This window comes from Lygodium microphyllum, chromosome 18 (assembly GCF_053477565.2).
Source record: "Lygodium microphyllum isolate KBCC chromosome 18, Lygodium_microphyllum_v1.1.10, whole genome shotgun sequence".
Lineage (NCBI taxonomy): Eukaryota > Viridiplantae > Streptophyta > Polypodiopsida > Schizaeales > Lygodiaceae > Lygodium > Lygodium microphyllum.
The window spans coordinates 30202179-30217930 of NC_141152.1; the positions used below are offsets into that span (position 1 = coordinate 30202179).

Consider the following 15752-nt stretch of genomic DNA (forward strand, 5'->3'; position numbering starts at 1 on the left):
ACAGTCCCCAGATGATGCTTCAGGGCATATGCAGGTTCACCTGGTTGAAGAGGTTTATGATGGTCCGAAGGGGTTCTTTGAGGTTCTTTTTTGTTTTGCGGAAGTACGTATTCCTTTGTTTATGGATGGGCAGCTAGTTCATGTGGTCCCTTGGAGGCCCATGGCTGCATTTTAGGACATGTTGAGACAAGCATGCCCAATTCGGGTAGAGATGGTGGATTTCCTTGCGTATCTTTGGAGACTCCTCCCTTTGGTACTGAGAACCCTTGGTGAGGTTTTGGTGGAACCTTGGTTGGCTTCCCGCAATAGGAATAAGGCATGTATGTTGTGGGATACAGGCAAACCTCGCCCAACAAAAATTCGTTTTGAAGTTCCAAGCTTACAAACGGTGTATGAGTTGAAATGGGGTACTTTTGCAGGACACTGTTTCAAATGTGGCCAGTTGGGCCATTTCGTTTCAAAATGCGATAAAAATACAGAGGTAGTGCAGGGCCCTATGGATCAAGATATGGAAATGCAAGACCACCACCCTCAGCAGATGATTCAGCACAACCAGTACCTAATCCAGAGTAGCTTCCCCAACAAGGTCGTGAGGAAGGCAAGAAGAATGTTTCTCACGAGGGTGGGGAGTGTCCTTCAATTGCGGTTGGGCAGAATTTGTCTCCTCGGGAGGATTCTTGGGTCACTGTGAATCGTCGTAATTGCTAGGCAAGATTCTCAATTGAATCCTATCCATCCTCCGCTGCCCCCAATCACTCAGACCTTCCAACGCAGAGGTAAGGGGTTTTATATGAAACCTCAATCTTTGCATGCTCCGGCAGTGGAAGATAGAAGGACTTCTGATTCAACCTTGCGATTTGATGCTCATGGAAGGCTTGTGCCTCCTCATGATGTTTTCCGCTCCCAACAACTGCAGTTTCTTCCCAAGCTTCGATTGCAGGTTTGCAGAGGGCAGATCTTGTAGATGTTATCCGTACTGAAATGGAGAGATTCCAGGCTGCCAAGGCTATTGATGTAAAAGGGAAAGGGAAAGCGATGGTTCAGTAGTTTTTCTTATTTTTTGATTGATCATGAAAATTGCTTTGTGGAATATGAAAGGTATTTCTTCGGGCAGCAAGCAGTATCGGTTGTGGAAAGTTGTGCTTGCTGGAAATCGGGATGTTTTTGTGCTATGGAGCACAAACAACATTCTTTGGCTAGATCTTCTTATGTGTATAAGGATTATGCGGTCTTTTTTAGTGGTCGCGCTCCGCATAAATCGGGAGTTATGTTGGCTGTCAAATCCTCCCTGCAACTAGCATTGGTTTCTCAAGATACCCACGGCCGATTTTTGATCTTGGAAATATGTTATGAGGGGGGGGGTTTTGTGGATTGTAGGCACGTATGCTCCTTCTAACTGCAAGGGAACATCGTCAGCTTTGGGATGACCTGCACTGCATTGCCTTGGCTCGTCAAGGCTTTGTTATGGGTGATTTTAATGCCTATGTTTCTACAGATCAGGCGACCTCTCCGCATTGAGTTATGGATGGTCGTGAGCGACAGGCATGTGATGCTCTTGCAGCGGCATCTTTGAAACAAGACATGTGGTCCTGGATGTATCCATCACAAGCCAGATATACTTATCGCTCTTTTCAGCATCCAAATACTTGGGCCATACTGGATAGGATCTACATTTGCAAAGTGACTCCTTTCTTTTTGCAGTCATTGATATGCGGGTGGAAAGACAACATGTTCTGTCAGATCATTACTCTTTGGTCCTGGAAATGAGCCACATACCTATTCATGCATTCAAGGCTCTCCTTGCCCATTTGCCTCTTTGGTTTAATCAATCTTTTTTGCAGCAAAATCAGTTTTTGGAAGGTGTTTAGCAACTGATAGCTTCTTTTAGCTCGAAGGTCCTATCTAGAGGGATGGAAGCATGGGCGGTTTTTAGGGATAATGCGCGAGCGTTATCCCAACAATATGGTATTCAGCATGCTTCCTCATTTCGAGCTGAATTGCAGCATGCTTAATCTTTATTAGCTCATTCCGTGTCTTTGTGTCAGACTGGGGATTCTAATGATGACTTGCTCACTTGCATTGAATGGTTGAAAGGCAGGGTCCAATCTCTTCAGGAAGAGGAATATGCAAAATACAAACTATTAGCCAGAGCCGAGCTTTACATGATAACCACTATCAAGCTCATCAATTTTTTGCTCGTGTGCATCAGAAATATGCCCGGGAAAATATTGTGTACTTAAAGGATGGGTAAGGTGATATGGTGATTGATCGTGCCTCCATTATTCGGATGACTGTTGACTTTTATAGGGCCTTGTTGGGTCCGCAAGAGATTCTTTCAGATGTTGTTCTCTCTGCTCGAACATACATATGTGACCTGGTTAGTAATCATGTCAAATCAGAATGGGTGAATTTAATGGAGGCCGATATTTTGGAAGATGAAGTGGAAGAAGTGCTATCTCACTTGCCTCGAAGGAAAATCCAAATTGGGATGGGCTTCCTAATGAGCTGTTTTCAGCCCATGTGCAACTGCTTAAGGACCCATTAACTCGATTGTGTCAGGAGGTGTGGAACTCTAGTATGATGCCTTCAGATTGGAAGATTGCAGTCATCAGGTTGTTGCCCAAGGTTCCCTCTCTGATCTCTTTGAAACAGTGGAGACCCATTTCAGTTATGGGATCGTTATATAAAATCTTCTCCAAGATTATTGCCAACAAATTGCAGAAAGTATTTCCGCACCTCATTCATCCAAGTCAATACGGTTTCATTAAAGGTCGGAATATAATGCACAACATTTTGAATGTGCAGTTGGGAATTGATTATGCCAAAGCTTCTAGCCAGTAGGTTGTTATGCTTCAGCTGGATATTGAGAAGGCATTTGATCATGTTAGTTGGTCGTTTTTGCGGCAATTAATGTCTACAATGGGTTTTGGGCCCCATATGATTTCTCTAGTTGATAACATCAGTCAGGGTGTTGTGGCCCATATTGCTCTTAATGGAGGGATTACGAAGAAAATTGCCTTATCTCGGTCTCTTCAGCAAGGCTGTCCTCTCAGCCCCTTGCTGTTTGCTTTGGTAACTCACCCGATGCTCTCATTATTGGATAAGTTGGCAAGTCAAGGTGAGATAGTTGGCTTATCTCTTCCTGGCGATGGTCAGCTCGTGGGTCAATCTTTGGCAGATGATTCTTTTATGTTCCTTAAGGCGGGTCGTATTAATGTCAATCGGGCAATGGTGGCTTGGAATCTTTTTGCTTTGGCATCGGGTCTTCACATTAATACTCAGAAATCCACCCTTCTCTCCTATACGGAGAATGATCTATAGGCCTTGGGATGGAATGGAATCGTGATCCCAAGGGGCATTATAACCAGACACTTAGGATATCCTATTGGTGTGGAGGTTGCTCCCCGTGCCTTGCTGGATTGGATGGCATCCCGAATTCATGACAGGTTCATGTATTGGAAATCTTAGAGTTAGCCTCTACATGTTAGGCTAAAAGTGGCTCAATGCATTATGATCAGTATGATTTCGTTCTTTTTGCCATTGCTGCCTTGGACTAAGAAGTCCCTTTTGGATTTGGTCCAGCCTTTCAAATTTATGCTGTGGAAAAAGAAAGGCAATCGTTTGGAGCAGGTATGGATCTCCTAGCAGCATGTGACCACTCCGAAAAGGATGGGGGGTGAAGCTTTGTTGGATGTTAATTTGCATATGGCCGCTTTGAGGCTGTCCCTTTTGCAGAGTCTATGTATTCAGTGTCATCCTTGGTCAAATATTGCCAAATTCTTCATAGAAAAGACTGGCCTCTCTCATGGTAACACGGTTGTTCATGCTTCTTGGTGGCATGAGCTTAATTCTACGAGGCCTATAAAGGTCTCCTAGTCTTTTCTCCTTTCGCATTTGATTGCTTCGTGACAGGAGATGCTTCGTTTTGCAGTTTGGCATCCTCCAGATATTGGTAAGGAGGAAAATTCGTTGCAAGAAGAAATACTCGCTTCCTCATGGTTGTTAGATTGGCCACAAAAAGATTTGCAGCGAGACAAGTTTAATCGGATGGCTAGGTTAGGGTTGAAGACAGTCTATGATGGTGTTATTCCTAGGCAGCCCCACCTTTATTCTTTTAGGCGTATTCGTCAATACTTTAGGGTGCCTCGTGGATACAGGGACATTTGGTCGTCTATATAGGACAGTCTTCAGAGGTTCTCTCCTTTGCCTGCGCTACAGCCATTGGATCCATGGCGTGACTGGATGTTTGTACTTCTTGATGACTTTGAGAAAAGGTCAACTAATCAGATATATCATCAGATGGTGGAAGCTAAGAGATGGGTCACGGGGAAGGTTAATAAGTTTTGGCACCTCAGGGATAGCAAAAAGAAGTGGCAAGAAAGATTTATCCAGCTTTGGAAGATTAAGGTTCCGTATCAGGGTAAAGTGTCCATGTGGAGGCTGCTCATTGGGGGTCTTCCAACGGGAGAAGTGCTCCATGCTCGAAAGACCTCTGTAGGTCGTCGTGTTTTCTGTACTACATGTGATGAGACATTGCTTCACCTCTTTGTCTCTTGCCCTGTTGCACAACAGATCTAGAATTTCATTTCCTGTGTGTGGTTCTCGGTGACTCAGCACCGCATACCAGTTCGTTCATGGATTATGGGAAATATGTCCTCTATGCCCTTTTTGCCTTCAAGTTGTTCTTGCCTATTCCATTTCCTTAGATGGACAGCCCTGTGGCATATATGGCGTACTCACAATGTCTTTATTTTTGATTCGGCATTGGGCATCCATGGGCATGTGGCCCATGTGTGTGGATTGCTGTTATGGCAAATCTCTTCTATGATGTCAGCTGACGTGGTTCTTCTGCATATTGTTGCTCCTTGGCTGGCGATTGTTCACTCTACTCCAATTGATCCTTTTGCGTGATTTAGTAGAATTGGTCATGTAATAGGTTGTTCTGGTTGTTCTGAGAGCCTACAGGCCTCACGTAAATATTCTACAGAGAGAGTGTGTGAGAGACAGAGTATGTTGACCTGATGGTTTGATGTAATAGAATGTAAGAGATACAGAGAGAATGTTGACCTGATGGTCTGATGTAGATATTTACTACTTAATTCAATTATCTTCACGGAAAAAAAAAAGACTTGTGGTCCACTAGCCTGCAACAAGGGTCAGAAAGAAGTTTGTGCTCAGCATCTTGTTCAGTGATGGAAAATCTGCAGGTGTCAAATGGTATCGATATGGTCTTTCTTGACCAGCATGTAGGGAATGGGAATGACCAAGATTTGGCGGACTCGGATGGTAATTCGTCGGGCTGAGGATTCCGAGCCGTTGACCGATGGGGATGAGATAGGTAAACGTCGAAAGATGTCAGTTGAAGAATGAGCATTATGTCCCCCAAATTTGCCTCAGCCTGAGATCCATGCTTCTTGTTCACAGACTGATGGGTCTCTTCAGTTCATGCTAGCCACTACTAATCATCTTATGTCCGATTATGTCCATGGTAATGAGGGTAACGCTAACTCTTTACCGGACGGAGATCATGTAGTTGCAGTCATGGGAACGGAATTGAATCTACAGCAGATTGCTGCTTTCCATGAGAGGGCAGCCATCTTTTACTTTACAGGAAGGACTCCCTTGATCACCAAGATTTGTGCTCGGCTACAGTCCATGCTTATAAGTGTTGAACATTGCCAAGATGATGCTTCAGGGCACGTGCAGGCCCCTCTTGTTGAAGAGATTTATGATGGTTCGAAGGGGTTTTTTGAGGTTCTTTTTCGTTCCTCGAAAGTGTGGGCTTTCATTATGCAGCACATCCCTTTGTTCTTGGATGGGCAGCTTGTTCATATGGTCCCTTAGAGGCCCATAGCCGAGTTTCATGAGGTGTTGAGGCAGGCATGCCCAATTTGGGTAGAGGTGGTTGATTTTCCTGCACATCTTTGGAGACTCCTCCCTTTGGTTTTGAGAACCCTTGGTGAGGTGTTGGTGGAACCTCGGCTGGCTTCCCGCAATAGGAATAGGGGATGCATGCTTTGGGATACAGGGAAACCTTGCCCAACTAAAATTCGTTTTGAGGTTCCAAGACTGCAAACACTAGTTTATGAGTTGAAATGGGGTGCTTTTGCTAGACACTGTTTCAGATGTGGTCAATTGGGCCATTTCATTTCAGAATGTGACAAAAATCCTGAGGTATTGCAACGCACTATAGATCCAGACATGGATATGCAAGACCACCATCCTCAGCACATACTTCAGCAGCTACAAGCTGATCCTGAGATGCTCCCTCAACATGGTTGTGATGAAGGTAAGAAGAAAGTTTCTCAAGTTGGTCTTAAGCGTGCTTCACTAGCGGTTGAGCAGAATGTGTCTCCTCAGGAGGATTCTTGGGTCTCAATGGTTAGACGTAATGCCAGACAGGTTTCTCATTCAACTCCTGCCCACCCACCGCCGCATCCAATCACTTAGACCTTTCAATGCAGAGGTAAGGGGTTTTACATGAATCCTCAATCTTCACGTGCACCGGCAATGGATGATAAAAGGTCTTCCAATTCTGCTTTGCGCTTTGATGCGTGAGGGAGACTTGTGTCTCCTAGGAATGTTTTTCGTTCACAGCAATATCAATTTCCTTCTTGTGCTTCGATTGCTGGTTTGCAGAGGACAGATATTGTAGATGTAATCTGAAGTAAGATGGAGAGATTCTAGGCAGCTAAAGCTATAGATGTAAAAGGGAAAGGGAAAGCAATGGTTCAATAGTTTTTCTCATTTCGGATTTATCACGAAAATTGCTTTGTGGAATGTGAAAGATATCTCTTCGGGGAGTAAGCAATATCGGTTGTGGAAAGTTGTGTTTGCTGGAAATTGGGACATATTTTATGCGGTGGAGCATAAATAGCACACTTTGGCTGGATCTTCTCATGTTTATAAGGATTATGTAGTTTTTTTCAGTGGTCGAGCTCCACATAAATCTGGAGTTATGTTGGCTGTCAAATCCTCCCTGCAACCATCATTGGTTTCTAAGGACCCTCGTGGCTGGTTTGTGATTCTGGAAATACTATATGAGGAAGAGGTTTTGTGGTTGGTGGGCGTGTATGCTCCTTCTACTACAAGGGAACGTCATCAACTTTGAGATGACCTGCACTGTCTTGCCATGGCTCATCAAGGTTTTGTCATGGGTGACTTTAATGCATGTGTATCTGGGGATCAAGCGACTTCTTTGCACTCATTCATGGATGGTCCTAAGCGACAGGCTTGGGATGCCCTTGCAGCTGTGTCTTTGAAACAGGACATGTGGTCTTGGATGTATCCATCACAATCAGGATATACCTATCGTTCTTTTCACCATCCAAACACTTGGGCCAAATTGGATAGGATCTACTTTTGCTAGAGTGATTCCTTTCTTCTTGCAGTCATTGACATGTGGGTGGAACGACAGCATGTCTTATTACATCACTACCCTTTGGTCCTCGAAATGACCCACAGACCTATTCATGTATTTAAGGCTCTCCTTGCTCGGTTGCCTCTTCCTTCTAATCAATCCTTTCTGCAGTAGAATTAGTTTTTGGAATGTGTTCAGCAACTGATCGCTTCTTTTAGCTTGAAGGTCCTATCTGGAGGGATGGACGCATGGGCTGTTTTTAGGGATAATGCGCAAGAGTTATTCTCGTCAGCATGCCTAATCTTTATTGGCCCACTCCTTGTCTCTGAGTCAATCAGGAGATTCTAATGATGACTTACTCACATGCATTGAATGGTTGAAAGGTAGCGTTCATTCTCTTCAGGAAGAGGAATATGCAAAATACAAATTGCTGGCCAGAGTTGAAGCTTTATACGATAATAATTGTCAATCCCATCAATTCTTTGTTCATATGCACCAAAAATATGCCGGGGGAAATATTGTGCGTTTAATGGACGAGCAAGGTGCTTTGGTGGTTGATCCTGCTAGAATGGGTGGATTTAATGGAGGCTGATATTTCAGAAGATCAAGCGGAAGAGGTGTTGTTCCACTTGCCCTGAAGAAAAAGTCTTGGTTGGGATGGGCTTCCTAATGAGCCGTTTTCAATCCATGTGGAGCAGCTTAAAGACCCATTAACTCGCCTATGTCAGCAAGTGTGGAATTTTGGTATGATGCCTTTAGACTGGAAGATTGCTGTCATTCGGTTGTTGCCCAAGGTTTCCTCATCAATCTCTTTGAAACAATGAAGACCCATTTCTGTTATGGGTTGGTTATATAAAATCTTCTCCAAAATCATTGTCAACAGAATGCAGAAAGTTTTTCCACACCTGGTTCATTCACGTCAATATGGTTTCATAAAAGGTCGGAATATAATGCACAACATTTTGAATGTTCAATTGGGAATTGACTATCCATGACTGAGTAGGTAGTTATGCTTCAGCTTCATATTGAGAAGGCATTTGATCATGTTAGCTAGTCTTTTTTGTGGCAATTATTGTCTACAATGGGATTCAGTCCTGGCATGATTTCTCTTCTTGATACCATTAGTCAAGGTGTTGTGGTTTGTATTGCTCTTAATGGAGGAATCTCAAGGTTGGCCTTTACATGTCAGACTTAAAGTTGCTAAATGTATTATGATCAGAATGATATCATTCCTTCTGCCATTGCTTCCTTGGACTAAGAAGTCCCTTTTGGAATTAGTTCAGCCTATTAGATTCATGTTGTGGAAAAAGAAATGCAATTGTTTGGGACAGGTGTGGGTTTCGTGGCGGCATGTGACTACGGCTAAATGGATGGGGGGTGCAGCTTTGTTGGATGTTAATTTGCATATGGCAACCTTAAGGTTGGCCCTTTTGCAGGCTCTATGTGTACAGAGTCATCCTTGGTTAGATATTGCTAAATTTTTCATTGAAAAGACGAGCATCTCTCATGGTAGTATGGTTATTCATGCTTCCTAGTGGCATGTGCTTAATTCCTCGAGGCCTATTAAGGTCACCTAGTCTTTTCTCCTTTCTCATTTGATTGCATCTTGGCAGGAGATCTTACGTTTTTCAGTTTGGCACCCTCCTGATATTCGTAAAGAGGTGAATTCGCTGCAAGGAGAAGTACTTGCATCCTCTAGGTTGTTGGATTGGCCGGACAAAGATTTGCAGAGAGTCAAGTTTAATCGGATGGCTCGTTTGGGGTTGCAAACGGTTCTTGATGGTGTTATTCCTGGGTAGTCGCGTCTTTATTCTTTTCGGTGTATTCGTCAATATTTTAGGGTGCCCCGTGGATATTGTGATATTTGGTCATCCATATAGGTCAGACTTCAAAGGTTCTCTCCTTTGTGTGCACTACAGCCATTGTATCCATGGTGTGACTGGATGTTTGTGCTTCTTGATGATTTCGAGAAGAGGTCTGCTAACGAGATATATCATCGGATGGTGGAGTCCAAGAAATGGGTCACTAGAAAGGGTAATAAATTATGACATATTTGGGATGGCAAAAAGAAGTGGCAAGAAAGATTCATTCAGCTTTGGAAGTCTAAGGTTCCGTATCAAGGTAAAGTCTTCATGTGGAGACTGCTGATTGGTGGTCTTCCAACTGGGGAGGTGATGCGTGCCCAAAAGATCTTTGCTGGTCGTTGTGTATTGTGCACTACATTTGATGAAACATTGCTTCATCTTTTTATCTCTTGCCCCGTTGCTCAATAGATCTGGAGTTTTATTTCCCACGTGTGGTTCTCTACAACTCAGCACCGGATAACAGCCCGTTCGTGGATTATGGGAAAAATGCCCTCTGTGTCTTCTTTTCATTTTGATTATTCCTGTCTTTTCCATTTCCTTAGATGGACTGCCCTGTGGCATATTTGGCGTACTCGGAATGCCTTTATTTTTGATTCTGCATCGGGCATCCATGGCCCGTGTTCGAGGTTTAATCCTATGGCAGATTTCATCTATGATGTCAACTGACCTGGTTCTTCTTGACATTGCTACTCCCAGGCTGGCTATTGTTCGCTCTACTCCAGCTGTCCTTTCTGTGTGATTTCTTTGTGTTAAAGTCCTCATGCGCTTTCATCAGTTTCCCTGATGACCTGATGGTCTGATTACTACTTAATTCAATTATCTTCACAAAAAAAAAGAGAGAAGGGGGGGGGGGGGGACAGCTAAGGGGTGTAGAGAGAGAGAGAGAGAGAGAGAGCTCAAACAACTCCTTGAAGGTGATATTGCCACCTTGCAAGGCTCCCAATGTGAGCTCCCACAACACCAAGAGCTCTAACACATTGCAACTTGGACACAACTTTATTTCTCTTGTAATTTCAGTTTCTATCGTGAGACATGTAATTGACTTAATGTGTTACCTTTTGGTTTTACATACTTTTTCTAAAAGTCACACAAGTCGGATTCTTTGTCTCAATTGATCCTCTTTGCCTTTGCTTAGTGTTGACGAATGTCAAGGATCACTTGAAAAATGAAAAGTTGTTGAATCTTGTGTGCTAAAGTTTTTATACAAGTTGCTGCTACATGGCATACTTAATATTGTTCCATTGTGTTTTTTAGGCAAATGTGGCGACACTTGAATGGGAAGCTAAAGCTCATCATAATAAGTCTCTATTACAAAAGAGCTTGGAAACTCAGGAAGAGACTTGTGGTCTCCTTCACAAAGCGCAAGTCGATCAACAGCTACTCTTGAAGAGAACTGCAGTGATACTTGTCTTCAAGCAGCTTGTGGGAGTTCTTAGCAAATGGCGCCTCTATTGCAAACTACACAAGAAAAAGCAGGTGTTTAGAATGATTCTTTTTTTCCCCTACATTTAGAGAAGAACCAAGAATGACACAATCAGATGCTTATGTTTTTAGGAACCATGCCCAACTGGTGATAGTGACTTAGGTAGTAGTAGCATCTCCCACATAGATTCCCATCCCAGCTGTTCTTCAAGTATTCTGCTGGTGATATTTTGCCTGACGGTCTGATTCCTTATGTTCGCCTATTCTGAGGTGTCAGAAACAGTGTTCCATGTGACTAGTACCCAAGTCCTTCCCTTGTCCTTGAGGAGACAATCCCATGGCATTGCATGCCCCTTACACTGCAGACGACTTGCTGTCCTGTTCTTTTGAAAATTTTCACTGTCCTGTTCTTTTGAAAATTTTCATACTCTTTTTTTTGACAGTAACTCTTTCATTGGGTTTTGTAGTCCTTTTGGCACCTAATCAAATGATATATGCTTTTCTCATTTTAAAAAGGAAAAGTCACCATCAAATGTGAACAAGTATCAATTGAATCCACATTAAGCTTTTTTACTGAATGTTTATATTTGCCTTCATATTATCTTCTAATGTGCTGTGCTTTCTTTTACTTGTGACTAACCTTTGCTCGATTTTTGAATCAATTTGCTATTTTTAAAAACATGGTCTGGGGGATGACTTGGCTTTTTTTTACCACTTGATGAATTTCATTTTGAGTCATCCCTGATGAGGATGCTTTACCTCGTTACATCTAAAGCTCATAATTAAATTGAAACCTGTTTTCTTTCTACACCTTTCTAGCAGTGTATTTTCTAGTTTGAATTTTAACCATAGAAAAGGCATAGTTAATCTTAGTGTACTTTTTTTAAAATTGCTAGGTTTTGTTAAAAAGGGAACACATCTGGAATCTTTCTGTTCTGGCTAAGTGGTTTGATAGTTGGCTTCACATGTATGATCTCTGTCGTGTTCACAAAAGGCTTTTGCGAAGGTTCATGATGCTTAGGAGGAGAAGGATATTGTTTGCATGTATATGTGGTTGGAGAAATCGCATCAATGCAGAAAAGGACTTGCAAAGGAAGTCAAAATTGCTTGTGAAGCTAAAAAATAGACAAACTTCTAGCTTCATCAATACCTTCTGGAGGACTTCTTGTTCAAAGAAACTGTATCAAAAAGCTCAAGAAAGGAGAGCAAAGAGAGTGTGGATAAAACATCAACTACAAAACGTTTGGAGTAGGTGGCAGTCTTGTGCAGAAACAAGTATGAACAATAAAGTTATTGCTGAGGTCCTGTATAAGAAAAAGGGACTTCAAGAATGCTGGATACAATGGAAGAGATTCACAATGAAGAATGTCAGAAAGTCTGCATCTTTTGCCGATGGTAACAGGCACAGAGCATTATTTTTGGTTGGAATGTCCTTCAGAGGTTGGCTCCAATATAGTCAACAGAAATCACTAGTAGCTGAAAGAAGTAGGTTTTTCATTTCTCGTAGCGTTTTTAGGCTCCAAAGAAGGTTCCTTGCTACCTGGTTAAAGGCAACAATGAGGCATAAAGAAAAGAGGACATTTAGACTTTCTCTAAAACAGAAGAAAGAGAGGCAAATGAAAGTAACTGTTTTCTCTAAGTTTTGGGCTCTAAGAGCACGAACAAGGTTGCTTGATAAGTTCAAGCTACATCAGGTGCCCAAGAAAAGGTGGATATCGTGATAGTGTCTCAGAAAACTTTGATTAATTGTGCCCCTTGTTGAGAATTTTGAGCTGCAACAATGGTTTCTAATATTGTGTTTCCTGTTTGCAGAAAGTCTATTTTCAATGCCTGGTGTACACAACTCATTTATAATCAGTGGTGTACATCATGGATGCATTCAAAGGAAAGACTTGCAGAATTCCAGAGCTTGAAAAGAGCATTTTTTGCTTGGTTGTTGCACACTGAAATGTGCAGGTGAAAGGCCAAATTTCATGAATTTTTGACACTTATGGACTCATAGAACTCAATAATGTACCTTACATAAAGGATAATATATTTATCTAGTGGGCAATAGTCTTTTTGTTTGTTTATTTCTTTGTTTTTATTGGTGGCTTATTGATATGAAGTATGACCTTAGAGTAAGAAGAGGGGGAGAAGTGTTGATTGCTGGGGCTTGAAAGGAATAAAGGAATTCTTGTTTTGAGTTATTGATAGAAGTCATTCAAGTTTTGCATTGCTTATGTAGACAACATTTGCCTTCTTTATGTGCAAACATTATCTTTTATGTGCCATGGCTTCACTCATTCCAGATCCTTGCTAAGATTATGTAGACAACATTTGCCTTCTTTATGTGCAAACATTATCTTTTATGTGCCATTGCTTCACTCATTCCAGATCCTTGCTAAGATTATCAGTCTCAGGTTCTCTCCTTTGATGGCTGATGTAATTCATGCCAGTTAGACGGGATTTGTTGGGGGGTGCAGCATCCTGGACAGCATTTTCTTTTTTTGGGAATCTGCAGCTTGCCCACTCAAAGAATCAGCACCTCGTTGTGCTCCTTGAGTTTCAGGTCCATGACAGAGTAATTGGGAGTTCTGGAGGGCATTGTGTTGAGGATGGGATTCCCACAGCAGTGGGTCAGAGGAGTTGCAGCTCTAACTCCTCAGCACATACCGGGCTGCTTTGGAGAGGTTTGGGATTCAGAGATCAATCATCCAAGTTGAGTCGGCAGGACTCATCTTTCTTTGGGGATGTTCTGCACAAGGTTGCTTTGTTTTTTAGAAAGAGAAGAGCAGCTAATTATATTACTCAGAAGAAAATACAATGAAGTACAAGTGCTTTCAATAGTCTAGCTCGAGCTGAATGCAAATGAAATCAAATATATACAAGGTCTCTCAAAGCATTTTGGGGACATGGGGGAAAGATGCAATGTTGGAGGAATGCAACGCTACCAGTTTTTATCATCTCATAAAGTGAAAAATAGGCTACGGAAACCCCAACTGTAAAGGAACTGCTGCTTAAGCTCCTATTGGTGCCAAGAGTCCCACTGAAGCTGCTGTCAGCAACCTCTGAGGGAGTGAATGATGGATGAACAGAGGCCCACCAAAGTAGCACATGTTGAGAGGCTCTCACTGCTGAAGATCTTGAAGGCTGTGGAATCTGGTCCCTCCAGGTGTTAGGTTGATGCACCTAGAAGAACCCTCTACACACTGTCTCTCCTTTCCATGCCCGAAAGGCTATTGAGGTGCAGAAAGAAATTTCTATCCTCTTGTCCTCTATGCTTGCTGAGGTAGTTCTTGCATGAAGCTCCTAGGTCTGAAGTGTGTGAGATCTCCAAGGGAGTCATGTATCAACTGCTAGATGACTACTAAGTCAGTGCAACACCCTCTCCTCCTCCCAACACTGCTACCTCACTCAGAGAGCCTTCCTAGATATCCAGCTCATTTCTGTTAAGGCTTGTGCTGCCTCCTCACCAATTTCACACTCACACCCAATCTCTAGCCAGATTTTGCCTAATATGTCTATGCACCTCCTCTCGCTCATAGGTTGCATCTGAGATCCCATAAGAACATGGGTCAAGGGTGAGGGGGGTGTGTTTAGAGTCAAGAGGACAGGTCCATGATTTGACAACATGGTCCTTGCAGCTGCCTGATCTATCCCCCTCAAGATCTTCCCTCGTCATCCACGTGAACATGTCCAGGTGCTCAAGTAGGCTACCTCCTAGTCGCTTGTAGCCCCATGAGAAGTCTAACAAACCATCTTGCCCATGAAGGCGAGGTCCCTCTAGATATCCCTGCACCCACAACAAAAAGGAATTCCTCCCAAGCCTCTACTCTCATCTACAATACCTTGGAGGTCCTTGAATTTGCCTTGCTGATCCTCTTGGATCTCTAGGTTATTGAAATCACCTCCAACAGTCTAAACATCTACCTTGGGCAAGCTAGCCACCACCTCTAGCCAAAAATCAGATTTTTCTTTAACTTTTGTAGGTGCAAAGATGTTGAATATTCTGATACAAGAACCTCCAATGTCTAACTTGACCCATAAGGGCCATCCTGGGCTGATGATCTAATGATCTCTCACACAAGACAGTAGACTCCAGCCAATCAAAGTGCAAACTTCACTCCGCCCATGGGTGCCAATTGAGTAATCCCATTAGGTAAAGTAGCCTCCTGGGAGCACCTTCTTGACTTTGCTGGCATAAGAGGAGGAGAGCTTGCGCTCCTGAAGTACAAGAATGTTGATGTGTCCATCAAGGGATTGCTACAACTCCTGCTGAAAAATCGGCTTCCTAGGGACCTAGGCTTCATGGAAGTGAAGCATAAGGGGGGGCTAGCTGCGTCAAGGATGTGCGGCTCCTCCTATGGCGCCCTCTCTTGGCTAGGCTTGTTGCGCCTTGTCCCTGCTGCTATGAGTTACGACGTTGGCCTCTTGTGAATCCATCATCATCCACAATGTAGCATGACTCCATGTAGTGATCAGTCTCCTGTGTGGATCAGCAGGATTCTTGTTTGGCTATGGCAAGGTTCTTGAGCAACCATTGAAGGCAATTACATTTTCTATGAGCCATAAGCTTTAGGTTTCATGATGAAATAAACCAGGACAGCAGTTAAATGTCTCTGATCTGCATCATTAGTCTTCATTCCCTGAACCTGCTGAAGGTCTCAATACTAATGCTTGATCACTTGGAAGGTTATTGGAAGGGTCCAATCTACTCATTGAGTAAGAGGCTTCATTCTTGAAGCTAGAATGTCAAGACAACAAGCAATAAATCATCTTCTTATTTAGAGACTAACTGAGGTGTTATGCTACAATCTCCAACTCTTTTTAAGTATTCTTGTTTGGAGATTATCCTCAGAGAGAACCACATGCAAGGAGTTTGACTGGGTGCAACCGTGAGTGGCACCGGTGTTGGACCAAAGGTTTCCATTGTGTTCTCTTGGGACCCCTTGAGCAAGCTACTAGTTGACCAGAGAATGGAGGGAAGGCTGCTATAGAGGGAGGGAGCATTGCTAGTTCGATTGGGAAACAGGGGCCAGATGAGAGTCTAAGGATGGGCAAGGCAATATCCCTTCACTCAACTGATGTTTTGTCTTTGTTTTGAATTGAAATAACTTAGCAGA

The 15752-nt window shown here is 43.0% G+C and overlaps 1 protein-coding gene across 1 annotated transcript in view; it reads left to right on the plus strand.

Moving 5' to 3' along the window:
• LOC148020710 (uncharacterized) overlaps window positions 1-12635 on the plus strand; it is a 62027-nt gene extending 49392 nt beyond the window's left edge. Inside the window, exons 4-5 of the mRNA XM_087699437.1 lie at window positions 10480-10701; window positions 12460-12635. Of these exons, the coding sequence (XP_087555563.1) occupies window positions 10480-10701; window positions 12460-12501 (264 nt within the window). The 3' untranslated portion in view covers window positions 12502-12635. The remainder of the gene's footprint in view (window positions 1-10479; window positions 10702-12459) is intronic.
• The last annotated feature ends 3117 nt before the right edge of the window (window positions 12636-15752 follow it).